Genomic DNA, 26589 nt, shown 5'->3' with positions numbered 1-26589 from the left:
CGAGTTCGCGGATGCTTGGCTGGCAGCCGCTCCTGGGCTGGCCCAGGGGCAGAGGGAAACCTGCCCAACTTGACACAGCAGGTACCTCCCCTCTGCTGGTTAAGAGGACGCTTTTGGAGCATTTCTTGTGACACGATCAAATAGCCCGGAGAAGGTGAACTGCGAGGTAAAGGCGTGAACGCAGCGATGGAGAGAGCTGGGGACCAGACCCCCGGGAACCCCGAGCCATCCTCCCTGGCGACTCTGGGTGACCCACAGGTGACCCTGCTGACTGTCCACAAACGGTGGTCCTTCAAGAGGAGCCCTGGGACCGGGGGCTCCAGCAGGCCGGTGATTTCAGAGGAGGAATGCCCTCCCCCATCAGAGGAAGGAGAATTTTCACAGAAGGATTTGAATGGATCGGAAGAGATCAGTTCCAAGCAGGTGAGTGGTGTTGCAGAAGGGCTGACAAGCCAGGAGGGCTTCTTATAAAAGTTCCAGGTTATAGATGGAGATTTCCTGCTTGTCTTACATCAGAGGGGCCAGTAGAGTGGCTCTGGGGCATGGAGTGAGCCAGGAGGAGCCCAAGGGAACTTCCCAGAGATTAAGTCCACGGTGGATAAAGCTTGGGTTTTGTTGCTCCTTACTTACAGGATTTTTTTTTAAGCCTCTGTGGTGAACAAGTTTCTCAAAATGCAAATCAGACAGAAATGGATCTTCTCCCTCTTTTTATTTATTTTTAACACGTGTACCTTCTTGTGTTAATCTTCACATTTCAACTAAATAAGCATTTTGAAAATGTTGCTGCCAAGTGAACCTGCTCTTAAACAAATGGAAGGTTTGTTAACCCAAACGTCAGGTCACATTCAAAAGCAGGGCAGTGTGACTAATGTTTTGTAAAAATGGTGCTTCAGTGGTATTTCCAGGTGGCACAGGTGGTCTGTGTGGGGTTCTTTTCATTGCCATGAGTAGATGGGGAAAAAATGCTACTACATAGACATAAAGGGAAGATTTCATATGTCTTTTGCTCCTTTAGGAGTTATCTTTGTTTCTTCTGGTGTTGTTTAAAAAGTCTGTAAAACTAAAGGAGATATTGTAAGTTGAGATTTTTGAAATGAAAGAGGTTTGTGTACATTGAAGATTTATGAACGTCCATTTATGCAGTACACAGTGAACTTTCATATTTCTAGTTGAATGTTGTAAGACAGGAAGATATAATTTTTTGTGTGTAAAATGCTTAAGAGCTTTTCTTTAAAGTGTTCAGACTACTACTTGACAAAATTCAACTTATGTCTGAGATATCTGAATGGGAAATAGTCTAATGACTTTTGATGGCCACTTCTAACCTCATGTGACTGGGGAAACAACCAGAACCTGACTCGGGAGCCCTTCAGGGGGGCCAGGCTAGAGGCCAGGGTGGAGTCTGTGGCTGCAAGAGTCAGGTTAGGGTCTGCACCCTTACTGGGCTGTGGGATCTGGCAGGTGAGCTTGGACTGCTCCAGCTCCAGATTCCTGGGATGAGAAGTCTTGCCTCCTGGGTTGTGAAAGCACCTTGTCGAGGACTATATACACTCACAATGGTATTGTCCCTACCAAAATGATCTTCAGTGGGATTCCTAACTCTGGAGATGTGTTTGGTGCACTTTGAATGTCTGGTGGAACTGTGTTGGCCAGTTAATGTTTCTGAGCACAGTTGCAGCTTTTTTTTTTGTTTTCCTGAAGCTCTGATTATAAAAGTTAACACCTGTTTATTATGCACAGCAAATTTAACATGAAGCAGCGGAATATAGAAAACTATAAAGACTTAAAGCAGTTGTATGCTTCAGCCATTTTGCCACTACACATATGAACATATGTGAGTTTGTGTATGTGTACAAAAGTATTACATACCTTGTATTTTTTATACTTAATATTTTGTGGAAATATAGAAAGAGATATATATATATAAACATGTATATTTGTTGTTTAGTCACTAAGACTCTTTTGTGACCCCTTGGACTCTAGCCCGCCAGGTTCCTCTATCCATGGGACATATTTATACATAATATAATTTGAATTAACTATCCCCAAATGGGGGAAATTTGTAGTAGGTTTATGATGATTAAAAACCAAAGTAAACGTCAATTACAGTTGAGTACTGGTTCGCTGTTAACAGTGTATTGACTCAAAGTCTGTTATAAATCAAACTCTGGATCTACTTGAGATAACTTCCAGTACGTGGTGTACTGGAAGGGACTTGTCACCTCCATGTCATCATCGTCTTCTTTTAGCAGACAGAAAAGCTGAGATCAAGAGGTTAGATAATCCGCCAGAAGGGTTGAATCCCAGGTCTGTCTGAGGACAGGCCCCTTGCTTTTTTGTTGGGACAGGGAAGTATTAACATGCTGGGTGAGATAGTGTTTGAAAACCCTATCTTCTTCTGAGGATTGAAGAGTGCTAACATAGAGTGAACAAAAAGTTACCTTTTGGGCAGTGCATGGTTCACAAAAGATGCAGGTAGCTGCTCTGAAGAAAGCATTTCAAAACTGTAGTTAGTGGATTTGTGTACTTTTTACGTTTCTTGTAAAGTGTAGATAGAGTACGTTCTGTACAATGTAAAATGAAAACACGTTGTTGAGCAAGCCCTCGGTTTCTTCTGTGTTTTGCAAAGGCATAACTGGTCAGAACCGAGCCTGGAGGGGCCACCCCTGCCTCCACTTTGTTAGCGCCTCCTCCTCTCGCTGGTGTGAGCGGACTGTGTGAGGGGAGGTTCTCGAGTACCCCGCCACAGGCACAGCCACCCCTCCAGGAGCATGCGCACCAAGAAGGAGAAGGCGGCCTCGGCGCCCTGGCCTGGCTGTGCTAGCCCTGTTGTCCGCAGGCCTCCCCGGGTCTTTCTTTGCTTCCTCTCAGGCCCGGGACAGTGGCCTGGAAAGGAACAGGCTCCTGCCTCTGAGAACCCCACTGAGGAGCTGTGGAAAGTACAGGCTCCTGGCCCTCATTCCAGCTGGAGGGTGGTACGGAGTTCCTCTTGGCACTCAGATCTGCCCGCCCAGCCTCCCTACTCCTTGCCTGTGGCCAAGCTTGGCCGCTGCGTTGCTCGTCTTTCTCTTCCATATCTGACAGTATATTAGTTTACGGTGAGCGAACTCTTGACTCAACAAATACACGAACCGGAAGTGGATTTCTGTGGCCGGAGAAAGGAGTGGTGTTGCAAACACTGAACTCGTTGACGACTGTGATGAGGGTGTTGGGTTGTGGGCCTGACCATTTTAGAAAGCAACCTACGGGATTCTTTTTGCTTTTAAGGATTTTTTTTTTTTACCTGTAGATTTTTTTTAAGTCTGTTGAATCTGTTACGATATTGCTTCAGTTTTATATTTTGGGTTTTTTGGTCACAAGTCATGTGAGATTTTAGCTCCCCAGTTAGGGACTGAAGGTGCACGCCCCTCACTGGAAGGTGAAGCCTAAACCACAGGACCACCAGGGAGGTCCCAACATACAGGATTCTGTGCTGGGTGAGAGGTGGTCAGGCTGGTTTTTTTGTTTTGTTTTTCTTGCTTGCATGAAACCAAGACGACCCAGCTGGCACAGGTGTATCCCAGCTAAATAAAGGGGAAAAAATGGATGAAGTGGGTGATCCAGTCACTTAAAGAAGTCACTAACCAATTGTCATGGAATCGCCGATAGCAGTACTACAGTGGTACGCACTTTTCTAGGGAACGTGTCATTGTATTTTCTTAATTTTTTCCTAAAATTAGTATCCACAGGATATAAACATCAGTAACAAAGTATAAGAGTGAGGTTTTCTTCCTCTAGAAAAGTAGGATATAGTATATGCTCTTATACAGGGTTACAGCTTTTCTCCCCTTTAATCTATCATGGATAGATTTCCATGGCAATACATGTAGATTCACCTTTTTAAAAAAACTGCATAAAATTCTTTTGGATGGACACCTTATGTAAACTGTTCTGTACAGAAGAATATTTAGATGGTTGCCACATTTCAGTATGGAGTATAGAAATGGACATTTTCATGGCCCTATGGGTCTATATGATGAAATTCCCAGAAGTACTGGGACAGGGGCACTTACTATTTTGACAAATAGTGCTTAATTCCTCCCAAAAAGGTTGTGTATGTTTATTTTTCTACCACTAGTAGCTGAGAATTCTTTTCCCCAATTCTCTTTCTTACTGTGTCGTCAAACTTTAAATTCTTTTTCCAGCCTGTTGGGTGAAAAGTGACAGCTAATTTGCTTTTGCGTTTCATTATTATATTCCCCCCTCATTCTTTTTTCTCTCGGTTTTATTGAGATGTAATTGATGTATTAGTGCTGTGTATAAGTTTAAGCTGTATAGCATAATGATTTGACTTGTATTGTGACATGAGCACCCACAATAAGTTTAGTGACATCCATCATCTCTTTTTTTTTTTTAAAGGGAAAAAATTTTTTTTCTTGTGATAAGAACTCAAGATTTACCCTCATAGTAACTTTTGTACGTACTATACAGTAGTGGTAGCCTTTCTTTTCTGTCTGGGCCACCTGGGAAGCCCTGTTAACTACAGCCATGGTGCTGTACATTGCATCCCTGGGACTTATCTTGTAACTAGTAGTTTGCATCTTTTGACCACCTTTGTCCAATTCCTCCTCCCCCCAGCTCCCTGCCTCGTGTAACCACAAATCTGACCTCTTTTTCTGAGTTTTTTTTTTCTTTTTCTTTTTGTTTTAGATTCTGCATGTGAGTGAGATCATACAGTATTTGTCTCTCTCTGATTTAGAATAATGCTTTCAAGATCCATTCGCGTTGTCACGAATGGTGGGATGTCGTTTTTGCTGGCTAACTAGTTTTCCATCCTGTATGTATCCCACACTTACTATATCCATTCAGCTGCTGATGAGCACTGAGGTTGTTTCCATGTCTGTCATTGTAAATAATGCTGCTGTGAACATGAGGGTGCATTTCATGCATTGGAGAAGGAAATGGCAACCCACTCCAGTGTCCTTGCCTGGAGAATCCCAAGAACAGGGGAGCCTGGTGGGCTTCCATCTGTGGGGTCGCACAGAGTCAGACACGGCTGAAGTGACTCAGCAGCAGCAGCAGCAGCATAGTGTTTTCATCTCCTTTAAGTAAATACCCAGGAGAGGAATTGCTGGATGAACAAAGCTAGTGGAGGTGACAGAATTCCAGTTGAGCTATTTCAAATCCTGAAGGATGATGCTGTGAAAGTGCTTCACTCAATATGCCAGCAAATTTGCAAAACTCAGCAGTGGCCACAGGACTGGAGAAGTTCAGTTTTCATTCCAATCCCAAAGAAAGGCAATGCCAAAGAATGCTCCAACTACCACACAATTGTATTCATCTCACATGCTAGTAAAGTAATGCTCAAAATTCTCCAAGCCAGGCTTCAGCAATACATGAACCGTGAAATGCAAGATGTTCAAGCTGATTTTAGAAAAGGCAGAGGAACCAGAGATCAAATTGCCAACATCTGCTGGATCATGGAAAAAGCAAGAGAGTTCCAGAAAAACATCTATTTCTGCTTTATTGACTATGCCAAAGCCTTTGATTGTGTGGATCACAATAAACTGTGGAAAATTCTGAAAGAGATGGGCATACCAGACCACCTAACCTGCCTCTTGAGAAACCTATATGCAGGTCAGGAAGCAACAGTTAGAACTGGACATGGAACAACAGACTGGTTCCAGATAGGAAAAGGAGTACGTCAAGGCTGTATATTGTCACCCTGCTTATTTAACTTCTATGCAGAGTACATCATGAGAAACCCTGGGTTGGAAGAACCACAAGCTGGAATCAAGATTGCCAGGATAAATATCAATAACTTCAGATATGCAGATGATACCACCCTTACGGCAGAAAGTGAAGAGAAGCTAAAAAGCCTCTTGATGAGAGTGAAAGAGGAGAGCGAAAAAGTTGGCTTAAAGCTCAACACTCAGAAAATGAAAAGATCATGGCATCTGGTCCCATCACTTCATGGGAAATAGATGGGGAGACAGCGGAAACAGTGTCAGACTTTATTTTTGGGGGCTCCAAAATCACTGCAGATGGTGACTGCAGCCATGAAATTAAAAGACGCTTACTCCTTGGAAGAAAAGTTATGACCAACCTAGATAGCATATTCAAAAGCAGAGACATTACTTTGTTAACACAGGTCCATCTAGTCAAGGCTATGGTTTTTCCAGTGGTCATGTATGGATGTGAGAGTTGGACTGTGAAGAAGGCTGAGCGCCGAAGAATTGATGCTTTTGAAGTGTGGTGTTGGAGAAGACTCTTGAGAGTCCCTTGAACTGCAAGGAGATCCAACCAGTCCATTCTAAAGGAGATCAGTCCTGGGATTTCTTTGGAAGGAATGGTGCTAAAGCTGAAACTCCAGTACTTTGGCCACCTCATGCGAAGAGTTGACTCATTGGAAAAGACTTTGATGTTGGGAGGGATTGGAGGCAGGAGGGGAAGGGGACGACAGAGGATGAGATGACTGGATGGCATCACCAACTCGATGGACATGAGTTTGAGTGAACTCCGGGAGTTGGTGATGGACAGGGAGGCCTGGCGTGCTGCGATTCATGGGGTCGCAAAGAGTCAGACACGACTGAGCGACTGAACTGAACTGAACTGATAGTAGTCCTATTTCAATTTTTTAAGGAACCTCCATATTGTTTTCCATCGTAACTGTTAACAGTTTGCATTCCTGCCAACAGTGTACAAGGGCTCCCTTTTTCTCCACATCTTCACTAGCATTTGTTATCGCTTGCCTTTTTGATGATAACCGTTCTAACACTGTTGCAAAGGCATACAAATCGCCAGCAGATGCATATAAAGGTGATAAACATCACCAGTCCTCCGAGAAATGCAAATCAAAACCACAGTGAGATATAGTGCACCCAATTTCTCAGGAAGGGTTTGAGTTTTTTCCTCATTGTGGTCAAGGGAAAGAAACTGGCAGTAAACGGTCATTGGTGTGGATTTTCCTGGAAAGTGCACCGTCAGCACCAGGTCTGGCTATGGCCCTGAGGCCAGAGGTCAGGCCGGAACCCACACAGCCCAGGCATACTGTCCTCTGCGGTGTTTGAAGTAAAATGCCTGAGTTCGAGTTTGTTTTATCAGTAGATAAAATGTAAATAATTCTCACTGGGAGCTCTTTCTGAACCTTTGTGAAATAGCGTTAAAGGACAGTTTGAAGGGATTGGAGTGGGGATGGGGGAATGTGTACATGAGTTTTAATAATTAGTTCTTATCAGTAAAATGGTCGAAAATAATGAGTTCCCTGCCTACTTCCCTGGACTACTTTTGAAGTTCCAGTGAGGCCTTGTTTGTCTTCATAGTCATTTTCAAAGGCCAGAAAGTGAAGAGGAGCTAAAAAGCCTCTTGATGAAAGTGAAAGAGGAGAGCGAAAAAGTTGGCTTAAAGCGCAACATTCAGAAAACGAAGATCATGGCATCCAGACCCATCACTTCATGGGAAATAAATGGGGAAACAATGGAAACAGTGTCAGACTTTATTTTTGGGGGTTCCAAAATCACTGCAGATCGTGATTGCAGCCATGAAATTAAAAGACGCTTACTCCTTGGAAGAAAAGTTATGACCAACATAGATAGCATATTCAAAAGCAGAGACATTACTTTGCCAACAAAGGTCCATCTAGTCAAGGCTATGGTTTTTCCTGTGGTCATGTATGGATGTGAGGGTTGGACTGTGAAGGAGGCTGAGCACCGAAGAATTGATGCTTTTGAAGTGTGGTGTTGGAGAAGACTCTTGAGAGTCCCTTGGACTGCAAGGAGATCCAACCAGTCCATTCTGAAGGAGATCAACCCTCGGATTTCTTTGGAAGGAATGATGCTAAAGCTGAAACTCCAGTACTTTGGCCACCTCATGCGAAGAGTTGACTCATTGGAAAAGACTGATGCTGGGAGGGATTGGGGGCAGGAGGAGAAGGGGACGGCCTAGGATGAGATGGCTGGATGGCATCACGGACTCGATGGACGTGAGTCTGAGTGAACTCTGGGAGATGATGATGAACAGGGAGGCCTGGCGTGCTGTGATTCATGGGGTCGCAAAGAGTCAGACACGACTGAGCGACTGAACTGAACTGAACTGATGATGTTAGCCTTTTACATTCCTTTAGCTTTCATGGCACCCCACTCCAGTGTTCTTGCCTGGAGAATCCCAGGGATGGGGGAGCCTGGTGGGCTGCCGTCTATGGGGTCACACAGAATTGGACACGACTGAAGTGACTTAGCAGAAGCAGCAGCTTTCAGTCCTTAGCTTTCAGACCTCCTTGCCGAACTGGAGTGCATATTATTGTTACCTCCTTTCACAGCTGAGAAAACTGAGGCTTGGATTTGCTCAGATAAGGCTGAATCTCCTACTCGAGGCTGTCAGATATCCCTTCAAAAAATTCACAACAGATGGGAAGGGCTGATATTTAAACATATGGAGTGAACATGTTCCTTAACGCATAAGGATAAAGGATTAGTTGTGCCTGACTCTTTGCGACCCCACCTGACTGTAACCCTCCTCTGTCCATGGATTCTCCAGGCAAGAAAACTGGAGTGGGTTGCCATTCCCTTCTCCAGGGGATCTTCCCAACCCAGGGATAGAACCCAGGTCTCCTGCTCTGTAAGCAGAGTCTTTACCGTCTGAGCCACCAGGGAAGCAAGCTCAGAGGATAAAGCCACGTTGAAACATGTCATCTGTTCATCATTGCTGTCATCTTTATCTCAATGATAATGTTATCATTGCTTCTATTAGTATGGTTTAGCAAGACATTTTCTTTGCCTTAAAGAAACTGAAAAACCACATTTGTTTTCTAGTATAAAAGTAGGACCCTTTTTTTAAACATTAAGTTTTAAAAATTGCAAAATATGTACAGACAGTAAAAAGAATGTCATAACTCACCCATAGGTACCTTCAATTTTATGTGTTAATACCTAACTATGTATTTGTCTAAATTTATGTACATACAGTTTGTTTGTTTTTTTTGGTGGTACCATGTTATATGCGAAATCATAGTTTCCCCAACCAGGGATCGAACCCATGCACCCCCATGTTGGAAGCCTGGATTCTTAACCAATGGACCACCAGGGAATTACCCCGCTCCACCCCACTGCCCACTTTTTTTTTTTACATACTGGTTTCACTGGGGAGATTGATTTTTTCTCAGTGGGGGTTTTAGAGACTGACACCTATTTGCCTGGAGTGTTGTTCAGTTGCTCAGTCGTTTCCAACTCTTTGTGACCTCATGGACTGCAGCCTGCCAGGCTTCTCTGTGTATTACCACCCCCCGGAGCTGGAGTGGTTTGGGTGGGATCTTTTCTTGAGTCAGTCCCTTCTGACCCTCCTTCCCTTGTGAATCTGTGATGCCTAAGGAATTCTCAGATAAGAATAAAGCAGATACTAAGGGTTGCAGGCCTTAGTATCTATCTGCTTAGGCTTAGGGCCAGGCCCCCCAGTGATCTCAGCCACACCCTCACCTCCGTATACTGTGTTCATTCACCTCGAAGGAGTCTATTGTTACCTGACAGGTAGTGTCAGGGAGGGAGAAAGTTTCCTCTAGCCTTCTTTTTCTTCTGGCTCGTCCAAAAATGAAATTGACCTGAGACAGACTGACGGGAGACAGTCAAACAAAAGTTAAATAACATGAATACATGGGAGACACCAGGAAAAAGTAACTCACCGAAATAAACGAAACCCTCACTTCAAATACCAAAGGCACAGATGTTGAGGGTGGGAGCGTCAGGGCAAGTTACCGGGAAAAGCAAGGAAACAGAGTGATCATGGTAGACATTTATACCACTTCCTTCTCCATTGATCAATCGCGTTGCATTGCAGGCAGACGCTTTAACCTCTGAGCCACCAGGGAGACAGGGTGTCTCCATCCATCAGTCGAGTTTCTAGAGATTTGATCAGCCTCCTCTTCTGGGGACAGAGGGAGATTTCCCTTACAAATAAAAGTCTTTCTTCCAAAAAGGCAACTCTTACTTGGTTTTCAGAGCCCTTTCAGTGTCGGCTATTACCCCAAAAATAACTAGCTTGAAACAATATGCCGAAAAGATGTGTTTTAGGGTGGTGAATTCTCCTCCCGTGCAGTAGGATGTGGCTGCTTTTGTTTTCTTCAGTTTGCGCTTCCATCATTGTAATCTTTTCCTGTACTTAACATGGCGAAAAAGAAAAAAAAGTAACCTTAAGATTTCCTTGAAAAATAGAAAGCCTGTTGGACTTTGAGCTGGATTTAAATCCCAGCTCTGTTATTTGTGACGTTGGATAAACCCCTGAGTCTGTTTCAGCAGTAAAATGGTGATAAGAGTATCTCCTTACAAAATTATCTTGAGCGTTAGGAATATAAAATGCCATCCTCATAAAGTAACACTGAGAATCATTAACTATTTGCTACCTATTGGGTCTGTGTACATATGGAAAAAATCAGGACCTTTCTGTATTTTCAGTTCCCTGAAAGTTCAGGTGTATACAGTTGTATGGGTGGAGGTTATATACTGGATAAGTTGCAGGCATGTAATAATATTTTTGCCTCATAAGTTGTTAAGGGTGTTCTACAGCTTTCAGAGTGAAAGTAGTCTCAAGATATATTGGCAAGTGGTATCCTACCTAAGGATGCTGGAGATCCAGGTGTAATGAAGAGATCTCAGAAGTGGTTAGTGGTCCTTTCCTTGTGCATGTAAAAGTATTTGCCCTTTGATTTGTGATCACAGCCATTTTTAACAGGGTGTGTCATTTCTGGGCTCTGCAGTTTCAGTCTCGCTTTGAACAATTTGCTTAAAACATGCCACCCTCATTTCCAACTTCTTCATATTAGAATGGCCTATCCAAAGATCTTATCCTTTCCTGGCTCCATCTTAGTGAATAAACTGTTTATATTTCTTTCCCTGCCCTTCTTTGGAAAGTCCTGGTACTCTCAGCAAATTCCATGAGACCTAGAAACCTAGAGAGGTAGCAAAGAATGGAAATTCACTTTTGGATTCCTCTCTGTAGAATTACCCTCTTCCCAGGTATTTCCAGGCCCTTCTCATCCTGATGTCTACTGTACTGATAGTTTATTGAAAATTCCAAAGCTGGTAACCTGGTGTTGGACCTGCAGAAGAAGTCCCCAGTGTTTATTCTCAAGGAGTCTGTGATTTAGTGGGATGCAAACAACATTGGCAGTTCCACCTGGTTTTTCCTGGACGGAACCTCTTCCCTGTGTCCACTTACCATGTCTGTTACTTCTGATGAACCCTTCAACCTAGATGTGTTTGTTTGAACTCAGTAGATGAGTTTTCCCCTACCCTAGAGATTGTCTTCATCGAAGAACAGAATTAAAAGTACATACAGTCTGTGTGTTCACTTAGAAATGATCCAAACACCTGACAGCTGTTGTAAGGTTGCCGCTAAACCAACAGGTACACTGGTGTTTCGCAAAGTTGTGTTATTTGCAAAACCTTGTCTTTCATAACTGCTTGTCCTTAGAAAACTGCGTGTTTAAAAGGGAGACCTCTGAGAATCATTTGCTACAAACAAATGGCTTCCAACACTTCTGCAAATTCCTTGAGGAGGAACATATTAACAGGATCAATAATCTAGGGATTAAGAGCCAGCTTTGTGGCTTGGGTTTGGTGAGTTGTATGTCGACCTAGGACCAAGACAAAGAAATTGGTAGTAAATCATTAAGGATTTGTTTTTCCAATGGACTGGTTGAGAGTTATGTCTTATTATAAGGAGGTGATTTCTGGTTTACTAAAATACTGTTTTAAAGTGAATATCTTTGTAGTTTTTGCTGGATTTTTTTTTAGTTAAATGAGGTTTTGATTCAGTTAAGTGAGGATTTGATTCATACCAGTTACAATCAAGCCACTGCTCTGGATCTCCTTTATGCTCACATTATTTTAATTTTTAAATCAATTTTTTTAGAATCCAGTAATGCTTATACATTGTATAAGTTGCACAGTGTAAAGTAACTCTTCCTACGCCTGACCCCAACTACCTGACCCCTTCAGCTGCCCAGTCCACAGACTCAGTGCCAACACATTCTGGTAGAGATAACTCCATCCATACATAAATATCTGTGTGTGTACTATTCTTTTTCCCTCTCAGTCGCACTGGCATGCTGTGATGGACTTATTTGAGTGGCCTTCTCAGTGAACTCCGCCTCCTTGTATGTAAACCCTTATGTAATTCTCTCCTGTATTGACTGAGCTTGGCCTTGCAAGGGGCTTTGGCCAGTGGTAGATTAACAAGTGTGATGCAGACAGAGGCTTGGTAAGCGCTTGTTCTCTAGGAATGCTTACTATTGTCACACTCCCTCGCAGAACCCAGAAAACCCCAATTGTGAGGTGCCCAGCCTAGCCATGGAGAGAGACTACAGGAAAGAGAACCAAGGCCCCTACCAACAGCAGCCAGCATCAACCTGCCAGCTATGTCGTGAATGCACTATCTTCTTAGAAGATAGTTCCCAGCCCCATCCAGGTCACCCGAGATGACACTCTATGGAACAGAGATGAGCGTTTCTTGCCAAACCTGTCTGAACTGAAAAACTGTGAGCGGTCACGGTCTTTGTAAGCCACCAGGTTTGGTTTGTCACGTGGTAACAAATAACCGAAACACTAGATTCTAACAGTGAAGAACCCCCCCGCCCCGCCACCGCCGCCAACCCAGGAGACATAAGAGACGGAGGTTCGATCCCTGGGTTGGGAAGATCCCCTGGAGGAGGGCATGGCAACCCACTCCAGTATTCTTGCCTAGAGAATCCTACGGACAAAAGAGCCTGTCAGGCTATAGTCCATGGCATCGCAGAGGGTCCAACACTGAAGCAACTTAGTGCACACTCATAAATTACTTAATTATTCCCTTTCCTCTATTTAAAAATATTTTTCTAAAAATTCCTTGTAATTATTAATCCCAAATTAGCTTATGATTTCCTCTGTGGATATACAAAAAAACATTCATAATCTGTTTCAAAAGTTATTTAAATTTTCATCTTGTTAAGCTGCTCAAAAGCTGAAGTCAAAAATACCTGCATTTTATACACAGGGACAGAGAAGATCAGTCCACATAATGGAGATTCAACTGAAGATGAGCAGGGTTGTATAGGTGCCTAGTGACATATACTTTTTTTCTTATAATCAGGTACCATATATAAAATCCTATGCCCAAACGTCTGAAGCAGGTAATAGTACTGATAAAGAAATGGAAAAATAAAAAAAAAAAAGGCTGTCTGAGGAGGCCTTACAAATAGCAGTGAAAAGAAGAGAAGTGAAAAGCAAAGGAGAAAAGGAAAGATATACCCATTTGAATCCAGAGTTCCAAAGAATAGCAAGAAAAGATTCAGAAAGCCTTCCTCAATGATCAATGCAAAGAAATAGAGGAAAACAATGGAATGGGAAAGACTAGAGATCTCTTCAAGAAAATTAGAGATACCAAGGGAACATTTCATGCAAAGATGGGCTCGATAAAGGAAAGAAGTGGTATGGACCTAACAGAAGCAGAAGACATTAAGAAGAGGTGGCAATACACAGAAGAACTACAAAAAAGATCTTCATGACCCAGATAATCACGATCGTGTGATCACTCACCTAGGGCCAGACATCCTGGAATATGAAGTCAAGTGGGCCTTAGGAACCATCACTACAAACAAAGCTAGTGGAGGTGATGGAATTCCAGTTGAGCTATTTCAAATCCTAAGAGACGATGCTGTGAAAGTGCTGCACTCAATATGCCAGCAAATTTGGATAACTCAGCAGTGGCCACAAGACTGGAAAAGGTTAGTTTTCATTCCAATCCCAAAGAAAGGCAATGCCAAGGAAGGCTCCAACTACCACACAATTGCACTCATCTCACATGCTAGTAAAGTAATGCTCAAAATTCTCCAAGCCAGTCTTCAGCAATATGTGAACCGTGAACTTCCTGATGTTCAAGCTGGTTTTAGAAAAGGCAGAGGAACCAGAGATCAAATTGCCAACATCCGCTGGATCATGGAAAAAGCAAGTTCCAGAAAAACATCTATTTCTGCTTTATTGACTATGCCAAAGCCTTTGACTGTGTGGATCACAAGAAACTGTGGAAAATTCTGAAAGAGATGGGAATACCAGACCACCTAACCTGCCTCTTGAGAAACCTGTGTGCAGGTCAGGAAGCAACAGTTAGAACTGGACATGGAACAACAGACTGGTTCCAAATAGGAAAAGGAGTATGTCAAGGCTGTATATTGTCACCCTGCTTATTTAACTTCTATGCAGATTACATCATGAGAAACGCTAGGCTGGAAGAACCACAAGCTGGAATCAAGATTTCCAGGATAAATATCAATAACTTCGGATATGCAGATGACACCATCCTTATGGCAGAAAGTGAAGAGGAACTAAAAAGCCTCTTGATGAAAGTAAAAGAGGAGAGTGAAAAAGTTGGCTTAAAGCTCAACATTCAGAAAACAAAGATCATGGCATCTGGTCCCATCACTTAATGGGAAATAAATGGGGAGACAGAGGAAACAGTGTCAGACTTTATTTTTGGGGGCTCCAAAATCACTGCAGATGGTGACTGCAGCCATGAAATTAAAAGACGCTTACTCCTTGGACTTCCCTGGTGGCTCAGATGGTAAAACACCTGTCTACAATGTGGGAGACCCGGGTTTGATCCCTGGGTCAGGAAGATCCCCTGGAGAAGGAAATGGCAATCCACTCCAGTACTATTGCCTGAAAAATCCCATGGACAGAGGAGCCTGGTGGGCTACAGTCCATGGGGTCACAAAGAGTCGGACACGACTGAGTGACTTCACTTTCACTTTCACTTACTCCTTGGAAGGAAAGTTATGACCAACCTAGACAGCATATTAAAAAACAGAGACATTTTGCTGACAAAGGTCCATCTAGTCAAGGCTATGGTTTTTCCAGTAGTCATGTATGGATGTGAGATTTGGACTATAAAAAAAGCTGAGCACCAAAGAAAAGATACTTTTGAACTCTGAAGAAGAAGAAGAAGAGTCTTGAGAGTTCCTTGGACTGCAAGGAAACCCAACCAGTCCATCCTAAAGGAGATCAGTCCTGGATGTTCATTGGAAGGACTGATCTTGAAGCTGAAACTCTGGTAGTTTGGCCACCTGATGTGAAGAGCTGACTCATTTGTAAAGACCCTGATGGTGGGAGAGATTGAGGGCAGGAGGAGAAGGGATGACAGAGGATGAGATGGTTGGATGGCATCACCGACTCAACGGACATGGCTTTGGGTAGACTCCAGGAGTTGGTGATGGGCAGGGAGGCCTGGCGTGCTGCAGTTCATGGGGTCGCAAAGAGACACGACTGAGTGACTGAACTGAACTGAGAAACTAAATCTAATTAAGAGCATGGTGAGGCTGGGATCCTAGGAAGAGGAAATTTTGCTAAGCAGAATGACTGAAGCCACAACATCAAGAGAAGAGTTCAGGAAATTACACTTGAGCCATGATCAGATAAAAAAAAATGAATCCCTTTAGTTTGGTGGAGCATGTGTCATTTTGAGTAATAACTGCAGTGGTCCATGTGGGGCACTCTGGAGGCATCTCTGAGAAGTGCCTTGTTCAGCCAGACTTCCTGTTCTTCCAGCTGTCCCCCTCCTGCTCCCCTTGGTCCCCTGGGCACTGCTGAGCTCAAGGAGCATCCTTCCTGACCCTTGGTCACAGGCACCGTGGTCTGGCCCCACGGGCTGGGAGGTGTGTCCTCAGAACGTGTGCCTAGTGGTCATTAAATCTAACCCCTGCTAAGAGAATGAGACGGACACGCCTAGAAAGAGAGGCAGAATTAGGGTGTTGGCTATCCTGTGTATTTGCACTCCGGCAGGACCTCCGAAATTTGAGCCTAAAGGACCAAGCCCAGTGGGGCAGTTTCAGGTGTTGACTGGTGTCAGGAAGGTCTCGAGGGACTTGTGCCCTTCTTCTGTGCTCTCTGCCTGTGTTCAGACTCCCCATGCCCGTCCTGTGTCTGTCAGTCCCATCATGGTCTCCTTTCCTGTGGAAACGTTTACTCCATCCACGGTAGAAAAACATTTCACCAAGGTGGGCTTTTGACTTCTGTGTTCAGAATCACAGAAAGAGCTGGAAGGAACCCCTCCGAATCCTTTCATTTGATATTTGTTGTTGTCGTTGTTTAGAAGCTTAGCTGTGTCTGACTTCAGCGGCCCCATGGACTGTAGCCCACCAGGCTCCCGTGTCCATGGGATTCTCCAGGCAAGAGTACTGGAGTGGGTTGCCATTTTCCTTCTCCAAGGCATCTTCCCGACCCAGGGATTGAACCTCCATCTCCTGCATTGCGGGTGGACTCTATCACTGAGCCACGAGGGAAGCCCATTCATTTGATGAGTAGTATCTTTTGATGTTCTTGTCCTCTTGAGATGTTTGGATACCAGCAGTATTGTTTTCCATTTTCTCAGGGCCCAGACAAGCTGGGAGATTTTAGAGAACGTTTCACTTGAAGGATAAAAAATGTTCCTTCTCTTTCTTTAGATCCTGTCTAAGCTTTTCCAGCCAGCAATGAAGCAGAGCTTTGCCTTTGACAACAATGGCTACGAGGATGACCTGGATGGCGTGTGCCCCTCCCAGACGGCCGCTGGTACCATCAGCATCGTGGGCATGACCTGCCAGTCGTGTGTCAAGTCCATTGAGGGCAGGGTCTCCAGTTTGAAAGGCATTGTGAGCATTAAGGTTTCCCTGGAGCAGGGCAGCGCTGAGGTGAGGTACGTGCCCTCAGTGGTAAGCCTGATGCAGATTTGCCATCAGATTGAAGACATGGGCTTCCAGGCCAGTGTGGCCGAGGGAAAGGCCACCTCCTGGGCCTCCAGGATCTCACCCACCTCGGAGGCCGTGGTCAAGCTTCGGGTGGAGGGCATGACCTGCCAGTCCTGTGTCAGCTCCATAGAAGGCAAGATCGGGAAACTGCAGGGTGTCGTGAGGGTCCGCGTCTCGCTCAGCAACCAGGAGGCAGTCATCACTTACCAGCCTTACCTTATCCAACCCCAAGACCTCAGGGACCACATAACTGATATGGGGTTTGAAGCTGTCATCAAGAACAAGGTGGCCCCGGTAAGCCTGGGACCCATAGACGTCAGGCGGCTCCAGAGCACCCTCTCAGCGGCCCCTCCGGCTCCCGTTAATCAGAATGACAATAACTCTGAGACCCCAGGGGGCCAGGGGGTCCCCCTGCACCTGAGAGTGGATGGAATGCACTGTAAGTCTTGTGTCCTGAACATTGAAGACAATATCGGCCAGCTCCCCGGGGTTCAGAGTATTCACGTGTCCCTGGAGAGCAGGACTGCCCGAGTCCAGTACGACCCTTCTCTCGTCTCCCCAGGGGCCCTGCGGAGGGCCATCGAGGCCCTGCCTCCTGGGAACTTTAAAGTCTCTTTTCCTAATGGGGCGGAAGGGAGTGGCCCAGACTCCAGGATCCCCCCGGCGCCCAGTGCGCCCTGTACCATGATGCTGGCCGTCGCCGGCATGACCTGCAAGTCCTGCGTCCAGTCCATTGAAGGCCTGATCTCCCAGAGGGCGGGCGTGCACCAGATCTCAGTCTTTTTGGCCGAAGGAACTGCAGTGGTTCTCTACGATCCATCTCGAACTCACCCAGAAGAACTGCGAGCCGCGGTGGAGGACATGGGATTCGAGGCCTCCATCCTGGCTGGTACGTGGTGATGTGCGTCAGGGCTCCCTGGGGGCGTCTCCATTCTCTCTCCTCTTACGACGTGGTCCCCGCACGGTTGGACAGGTGAGCCACACTCCCTGCCTCCCGGGTCCTCCGAGCTGACAATGCTGCAACGTAAGCTGGTGGGCCAGTTGTCTGGATTGAGGAGCTAGAATTCCCGGGTGTTTCTGTGTTGCCTCTCAGGTCACTGGGACTCAATGCTGAGTTCCTTGGACTTTGGGCTTCTTTTCTGAAGAGAATGCTGATCCTGTGTTGTTTGTAAAAAACATACTGTGAGAACACCTGGCCCTCCTCTCTCTAAAGGAGCCATCTTCGTTTGCTCGGAGATTTCTCTGCTGAACAAAACAGAATAATAGAGACAACAGGACCTTGGTCTCAGCCCCTGGAGCCCATTCTGTTGAAAGTGGGAATGAAGGAAAGGCGGGACGATGGTTCCTTTCCCCCGCCACCAGCCATGGCTGTGAGAAAAGGGGGACAAGACTGCCTTCACAAAGTGAGGTGCCCACAGGCTTGACCCCACCTCAGTAGACGGTTTCCTGGGTGGTGGCTGTCCCCAAGCCCCCTCCCATTGACCCACCAGCCACTCACACGCTGCTTTTCCCGCCACCTCCGTTGCATGGAGCCATGCACGATGTCCTGGCGCCTGTCGTGTTTCTGCCCTTCGCCAGGCCTGTGTGAGCTGCAGGCCGCTGGGCAGTGAGGCGTAGCCCCTCTGGAGAGCTCGTGTGGTAGTGAGAAGGGGAAACCATGCTGGGCCGCAGGGGTGGGCTGGTGAGATGGGGGGCTCGGTGGTGGTAGGAAGGCTCCTCTGCAGGGGGAGGGTGGGAGTGAGCCATGGGAGATGGCAGAAACCCAGCCACTGCCCTCCCTCCCCCGCCCCTCATGGCCCACTCCCACTCACCTCCCCCCAGAGGAGCCCTTCCTAGGCAGGGGGCTCAGAGGGGCTCAGATCCCTGTACACACACCCATGGGAGTGGGTGAGTCATGAGGAGGAACTAGGCCCCACCCTATGCTTTGTCTTTGTACCAAGTTTCAGGAAGGAGTTTTGTTTTTAAACAAAAATCAGTAAGGAAAACAGCAGGACAGTAAATCCTGTCCTCAGAAGGTAAGAGTGCAGTGTGGAGTGGCCATCTGCTGTTTGCATGAGGCTTAAAGTCTTTCAACAGTGGAATCAAGTCTGTGGCAGTAAAAAGAAATTTGCCTTGAACTACATAATCCGGAATAATTGAATTCGACAGAAAGTAAACCTGGGGAGAAAACAGGGGTTTTGATTGGCCAGAATTATGAGAATTATGTTTACCCCAAGATGTACTTAGGGTGCCAGATTTAGCAAATAAAAATCCGGGATATCTAGTTTGCATTTGAATTTCAGATAAACAATAAAGAATGTTTTAGAATTAGTATGTCCCATGCAGTATTTGAGACATACTAAAAAAAAAAACCTTGTTTATCTGAAATCCAGTTTTATCTGGGCGTCCTGTATTTTACCTGTCAGACTTAATTTAGGATAAACTGTAAGTGTGCTGATGCCTGTCTTTTATAACCACGTAAATGCTAAAAAGGCCTTATTTGTATTTTTTTCTGTCACTCTGAATTGACCAGGGGTTCCTTGAGGACAGTCGTCCAACCACATGATTTGTTTGTCCTTGCACAGACTCATTTCCTTGTGATAAATATCTGAAAGCATAGTTGCTGGGTCATAGGATATCAGCCTTATTTCATTCCATCACAAATATTTATTGTGCCACTACTAAGTACCAAACTGTTAGAGGTACCATTTTTGATAATACTGTTAAGTAGATTTCCAGAAAGCCAAATCAATGTGTACGCCCTCTCAGGGTTGGCATAATGGACCCAGTAGCATAGGCTGGCTTGAGTTTCTGTTCATTTATTTAAACTTTCTTTAGCAGTCTTCAGAAGCTTAGAATTTAGTTGAGTTAGACCTCTGTGTTGGAGAATAGCATGAATGTTAATGAAACTGTTGGCCACAGTGTTTGAATAGAAAGGCAAGTGAATCCAGACAGTGGTGATGGATAGCGGCAGGAGGGTTTGATGGATTAGGAGTAGGAGGTTGAATGTTAAGAGCCTGAGATCCAGAGGTGGAGTCATTTTGAAGGACAAAGTCCAGGAGAGCAGAGCTGTGCTAGGTGAGGTAATAGTCTTTGCATCCAGAAGGTGGAGGGCCTCTAAGTCCGGAGCACTGGAGGGTCTTCACTGAAGGTGCTGAAAGTGTCCATCAGCTGCACTCCAAGTGAGTGGAAGTAGTTTTAGCACTTTCCAGAAAATGAGCTTCTGTTGTAGCGGCTGTGGACTTTGAAGTAATGAGAGTTCATCGTCAAATGATGGCATTCTTTTCTACATACTCTTCAAGAGTATTTTGTGTCATCGCAAAAGTGTAACTTTTCAGAACCATGAAATCGTTCTGTATCTTGATCTGGTTGATGCTTGGTTACATCTGTCTATACATGTGTGGTGGGCAAATATCTGCTCCCTGATCCCTGGAACTCAGCAGAGAAAGGATGGCCTTTTCAGTATTGGAGCCGGATAACTGGAAATCCAAGCAGAAAGAAATTACTCTTGACCATCACCTCAGACCTACACAGAAGTTAACGTGAGGCATATCAGTGACCTGAATGTAGAGCTTCCTGTGAGATAACAGAGCTCAGTGCAGAAACCAGAGCTAGAAGAAAGCATCGTGGATGTTTTCAGTGTTGAGGTAGACATGTCCATTAACAGAGGAAAGAGCGCATCACCACTGAAGCTGGTTTAGTTGACTGTACATTGGACTTCATTCACATCAAGGCCTTCTTTTGTCAAAAGAGATAGCATTAGATGAGAGTGACAAAGCAAACCACAGGCTGTCAGGCCAAGTTCACAGTGGGTACAGCTGACAAAAGGCTCCTGCCTAGAATGTATGGAGGACTTAGACAAATGATGAGGGAAGGGCCAGCAACTCAATTAAGGTGTTTGGGGCAGTTTGGTTCTCGGAGGGGAGGGAGTGGGCCTCTGTTAACCCGGATGCTATTGTGGTTAAAAGACAGTCCAGATGTGTAAGCTCAATTCCCTGATTTCTGAGGGGTTTGGGGCAAAGTATTTAATTTCTTATAACTCATTTCTTCATCTGTAAAATAGAATCAGTAGCAGTATTTGCTACAGGGCTACATTGACAGTTAAAGGAGGCCATATGTGTGCTTAACAGGGTGGGGTGCCTGGTGAGTTCTTACCACTGCTGTTATTGTCATCATCCATTAGAGCATTCGTCTATCCAGAACATTCCATCCTTGCAGTATTGGTGTGTTTTCCTACATGTGGACATGCGGAATCGTGTCTCCGTCTGACTGTGAAGAGATTCAGTGATGAAATCTCTGGTTCCCCACCCCACCCATAATCTTCTCCATAAACTTTGACCTGAATATTGTTAGGCTTGACCCTCCTGTTCCAGAAAAAAATTAATTCATTCTTCTAGTTTGAATGATTTCTAATTTGAATGCTTTCTGACCTTCTGTCCTAGAAAACTGTTCCAGCAACCAGGTTGGCAACCACAGTGCTGGGAGTGCCGTGGGGCCTGCGGCAGCTGGCACACCTGTGCCCATGCAGGAAGAGGCTCCCCAGCCAGGGGGACTCCACACTAACCACATCCCCCGCCAGTCGCCCAAGTCCCTCCCGGCCTCCACCACGGTGGCCCCAAAGAAGTGCTTCCTACAGATCTCAGGCATGACCTGTGCGTCCTGTGTGTCCAACATAGAGAGGAACCTGCAGAAAGAACCTGGTAAGAGGTCCACACTGCACCGAGCCTGGAATGCTGCTGTAAGGCGGTCTTGTAGACTGTCGGGCATCACAGTTAGCAATGTGGGGTGATGTGTGCGCCCTTTGGCATTTCTATTGACCACGTTTATCAGGAGCCCTCATAATCTGGTGGGCCTTCCCTGGTGGCTCAGTGGTAAAGAACCCACTTGCCAATGCAGGAGACATGGGCTCAATCCCTGGATTGAGAAGATTCCCCTGGAGAAAGGGAACAGCTACCCACTCCAGTATTCTTGCCTGCAGAATCCCATGGACAGAGGAGCCTGGCGGACCACAGTCCATGGGGTCATAAAGAGTCGGACATGACTTAGCACACACTGATAATCTGGTGGCATGTTCATTGTATATTAGAGGATAGATGTTTCTCTGGAAACATCTGGAGCAGTTGGCATTCTGCCCTTTAAGGAGTATTTAGTTTGAGATAAAATGGATCTCTGAGTGAGTTAGCCATGGGGAATCTGGTTTAGAGGTCAAGGTACAGTCATGAGTGGCCTCCCCACCTAGCTTGTCTTGGTAGCAGTCTGTGGTTTTCCCTTCCAAAGCCTCTCACTGTCAAACACATCATCAATAGCCTGTATTTTGTGGAGAAGTTCCAGTTTCAAGTATTCTGCCCTGTTGTCCCTGTAAATCATAAACAGTTGTAAAAATGCCAATATTTTGTCCTCTAAACAACATTGGCCATCTGGTTTCTTAAGCCTGAAAGTGGAACAAAAATCCTGTCCCAATTTTGTGTTGGAGAATGTCTGAACCATGACTCTGCTGGCCTCCAGGGTCACCTTCTGTTTTTCTGTGGCTCGCCCTGCTCACCAAGCCTAGGGCTTCCTGAAGCTCTAGAGGATGGTTCTCAAACTGAGGTGTTCCTGGAGCTCCCCGGTCACCCTTGGGCAGATTGCTCGGAAGTTACCCTGTGGTTCACAGGCCCATGTTTCTCTTCCTCACCTGAATCCCTCATTTTATCCCTTACGGCATTGTTTTTTAAAGCACATCATTCCTTTCATTTACGTGAATGAGCTTTCTTTTCTCCCCTTAAACAATTTTTTTTTCAAATGAAATTACATAGTATTTTATTTTTTATTTATTTTTTTCACTCAGTGGAAGGCAGGACCTCCCTCCCTTAAACTATTAATGAGCAATAACAGTAGCAAGATAGTCCGTGGGAGTTCTTTTACATTCCTGAAAGCAATTGAAAACGGAAAAAGAGTAAGGAAAACCACTTTTGAAAATTATTTTTTTCTCCTGTGTATGAAAGTGGAGGGAAAAAGTACCTCCTTGGTGTAACAGTAGTTGCCAGTTGCAGACTCCGTCCCCTGCTTTGAGGTGTACATCCTCACCAGTGTCTCCTAGGGCCCGACTCAAAGCTGCCCCTGCTGGGGTGGCAGCATGGCTCAGCCTGGGAGTGGGGTGACCCCCAGAGTGAGCCCCAGACCCACTGAGCCAGTCTGTGCTTTCAACCAGGGCCATGGGTGATGTGTATGTCCAGTACCGTTTGAGGAGCGTGGCTCTAGAATGGTGGCTTTCACGCTTGGCTGTCCATTAGAACCCCCAGGAGAGCTTTAACCTGCCTGCAATGCAGGAGACATAATGAGACTCAGATTTGACCCCTGGGTGGGAAAGATCCCCTGGAGGAGGGCCTGGCAACCCACTCCAGTATTCTTGCCTGGAGAATCCCATGGACAGAGGAGCCTGGCAGGCTACAGTCCATGGGGTCGCAAAGAGCCAGACACAACTGAGTGCCTAACACAAAGGGCCAGGTACGGTGTGCTCCTCCCCAGGTGATCCTCACGCCCAGCCAAGAGTGAGCACCACTCTTCTATGAACTTCTAGGGGCAGAGGCCTTCCTCTGCTAGCTTGTGTTGAGCTCATCATCTCCCAGAGGCCTGGCCCAGAGGGTTCCAGCTGTGCCCCGCTGGTTGCAGGGATCCTGTCCGTGCTGGTTGCCCTGATGGCAGGAAAGGCAGAGGTGAAGTACAACCCGGAAGCCATCCAGCCCCTGGAGATAGCAAAGCTCGTCCAGGACCTGGGCTTTGAGGCAGCAGTGATGGAAGACTACACGGGCTCGGATGGCGACCTCGAGCTGATGGTAAGCACGGCAGCTGGGCTGGAGCAGGGGGCTGGGCGGTGCCGGCCCAAGACGGCCTCCGCAGCCAGGCTGTGAGCAGGACGCTCGCCCATCTTGCTTATATCCTGTCATCGTTGGGTTCTCCTTTGAAGCCAGTGACTAGGATCTGTTTTGTGAAGGAATGCCCTCTGTGTCAGAGTCCTAGGGATGCAGCCAGGGTTTTAGGAGGAGGAGGCAGTGGTGGGCGAGGACGAGGGATTAGAGACAGCGGCTATCCTGAGCTTGGTGGTTCAAGGGAGTCAAATCTGAACACGTCCCGTGAGGCCGGGAGGGAAGCTGAAAGGCCAGAGGGGTGTCCAGGCTGTGGGATGTTTGTCAGCGAGGAAGCCAGCAGCCATCCCAGGGGGAGAGGGCTCGGTCGGAGGCACAGAATGGATCTGGAAGGTGTCTGGTGACTAAAGTGTGGCCAGGCACTTGGTCTGGGGTGAACGCCGAGGTGGTTGCTATACCCAGTGCTGCTGGAGGGGGTGGGACGAGTTGGGGCATGCATTCCTGTCTGCCCACTGTCGCCAGCTGTACTTGTCAACAAATCATGGAAGACAACAGATGGGTCTCCTATTTCACATATAGTGTGTTCACAAGCACTTCTGTGCAAAGCTTCTTTTGTACAAATAAAGGGAGACTTAGAAGGAATCCATAAGCATTGAGCAATGCTGTTGACCAAAGTGACTGCGTCTTTCTTCTTTGCTACGTTCAGTCCCTGCTATTAGTGGTGAGTAAATGTTTGAAGAACGAATGCTGAGGACATGAGTGGCACTTTGAGGTCCTGATAAGTGGTGTTCATTGTAGAGCAAGCCCTCCGCTCTGGTCGGGCCTCGGTGTGTGCAGAGGGGCCCAGGGTAGCACTCGCTGGGTTACAGCTGGAATCAGGGCTGGCAACAGGAGCAGGGCCCCTCTGAAAACCTCCAGGTCCAGAGGTGCTCGTCTCTGCACAGACTACGGAATGGGAAATCTAGAACAAGACTGTCACTTGGGGGGACTTCCCTGGTGGTCCAGTGGTTAAGACTCCATGCGTCCAATGCAGGCGGTGTGGGTTCCATCCCTGAGAGGGGAACTAAGATCCCACATGCTGTGTGGCGTGGCCAAACAAAAAAAAAAGACAGTGGGGAAGACGAAAACATTTTTTTGAACAATGTTTTGGTTTTTTAAATTGCGGTGTTATTTTTTTAACAGACTAAATGGTATCGATACTTGTATTGTCATCACGTGCTCAGGTATTTTATGTCTGTATTTAATTTGTTTTCTGGGAAGTGCTGACCACTGATACTCAGAAGAAATGAAGAAGTGAAATCGCTTAGTCCTGTCCAACTCTTTGCGACCCCATGGACTATAGCCTACCAGGGTTACAATCCTTGGGATTTTCCAGGCAAGAATACTGAAGTGGGTTGCCATTTCCTTCTCCAGGGGACCTTCCCAACCCAGGGAATGAACTCGGGTCTCCTGCATTGTAAGCAGACACTTTTACCATCTGAGCCACCAGGGAAGTGATACTCAGAAGAGTTAGTTGTCTGGCTCACTTGATGCAGATGACAGATGGCTGACTCACTTGGAATTCCTTTCTCACGCTGGTGCACACAGCCTGGGGTGGCAGAAATGGATAACCAGGACAGGGCTGTGAAAGCCCATCGTTACCAGAGCTGGGAGCCAAGCCTCAGTCCTTGCCATCTACTTAGTGATTGGTCTCTTGTACCTGAGGTGGGGAGGAACCACTGGTTATATTCCCTGAAGCCTCTGGGGAATGTCTGGGGTTAAAATGTTGCACTATGGGTTTGGAGGCTTGCACATTGGGAAGGAGGACAGAGTTCTTGTGGCTGTTTGTTAACCAGCCCCCTGTATGCCATTGATGGAGTCCTCTGGACCCTAGGTCAATGAGATCTTTGTCGTCTTTTGCTGCAGATCACGGGGATGACCTGCGCCTCCTGTGTTCACAACATAGAGTCCAAACTCAGGAGGACAGAAGGCATCATCTACGCCTCTGTGGCTCTTGCCACCAGCAAAGCCCACGTGAAGTTTGATCCTGAAATTATTGGTCCGCGGGATATTGTCAAACTTATCGAGGTAAGTGATTCATCCAAAAAATTTTGCACCCACCTTTTTAAAAACTGATTTATAATCATCATATAAAAAGTAAGCAAAATGTAGCTAATTTAAAAAAAGAGAGAAAATCAGCCAGTTTAATATATTGATAAAATCTTCAGATTTTCCCATGGAAATAAGGTGACTTATTTTAAAACTATAAGGGTTTAGTAAGTATCAGATAATCTGAGATTGAAATCAGTGAAGGGGGCTTCCCAGGTGGCTCATTGGCCAAGAATCCACCTGCTAATGCAGGGTTACAAAAGGTGTGTGTTTGACCCCTGGGTGGGGAAGATCCCCTGGAGAAGGAAAAGGCAACCCACTCCAGTATTCTTGCCTGGGAAATCCCATGGACAGAGGAGCCTGACAGGCAACAGTCCATGGGATCTCAAAAGAGTCGGACACGACTTAACAACTAAACAACAGGAAAAAGGAAAAGATATTATTGTTTTAATTTCAAGTAGTCCCTGAGAAACAGCAGCATCACCAGGATTCCTGGTATATGATGTTAAGTCGACTAATCGTGAGAGTCCCCTGGTAGTCCAGGGGTTCGGACGCTGTGCTTTCACTGAGGAGGGCCTGGCTGGGTTTGATCCCTGGCTAGGAACTAAGAGTCCACAAGCCATGCAACACAGCCAAAAAAAAAAAAAGACTAATAGTAATTTTTAATATTATTTACATCTGTGCCAAGTATCTGCAGACAAAAGGACTGTTGGTGTTGGGAAGAGTTTCCCTGCATTTGGGCCTTCTTTGCAGCAGGAGAGTTCAGTCATTTCTCCTTTGGAAAATCGGTCAACGCAGTTTCATATACCTCCACTCCATTCCTTCCTCACTTTGTCCATAGACATTCCATATCCTCTCCCAGGTCTGTGCTGTATCAGAGCGTCAGTGGTGATCTGGCTGGGCCGAGACAGTCAAAACTGAACCAGATGATGAACTCGTAACTCATAATGGTGA

At 46.0% G+C, this 26589-nt stretch overlaps 1 protein-coding gene across 1 annotated transcript in view; it reads left to right on the top strand.

The window, feature by feature from the left end:
- Positions 1–389: 389 nt before the first annotated feature.
- The window catches only part of ATP7B (ATPase copper transporting beta), a 51222-nt gene continuing 25022 nt past the window's right edge, over positions 390–26589 (top strand). Inside the window, exons 1-5 of the mRNA XM_068984440.1 lie at positions 390–423; positions 16442–17612; positions 21145–21402; positions 23354–23517; positions 25453–25614. Coding sequence (XP_068840541.1) covers positions 16469–17612; positions 21145–21402; positions 23354–23517; positions 25453–25614 — 1728 coding nt within the window. The 5' untranslated portion in view covers positions 390–423; positions 16442–16468. The remainder of the gene's footprint in view (positions 424–16441; positions 17613–21144; positions 21403–23353; positions 23518–25452; positions 25615–26589) is intronic.

The sequence above is a fragment of the Capricornis sumatraensis genome, chromosome 12 (genome assembly GCF_032405125.1).
Source record: "Capricornis sumatraensis isolate serow.1 chromosome 12, serow.2, whole genome shotgun sequence".
Taxonomy (NCBI): Eukaryota; Metazoa; Chordata; class Mammalia; order Artiodactyla; family Bovidae; genus Capricornis; species Capricornis sumatraensis.
Note: the sequence above shows the minus strand (reverse complement) of the source record. Positions and strands in the feature narration are given on the sequence as shown.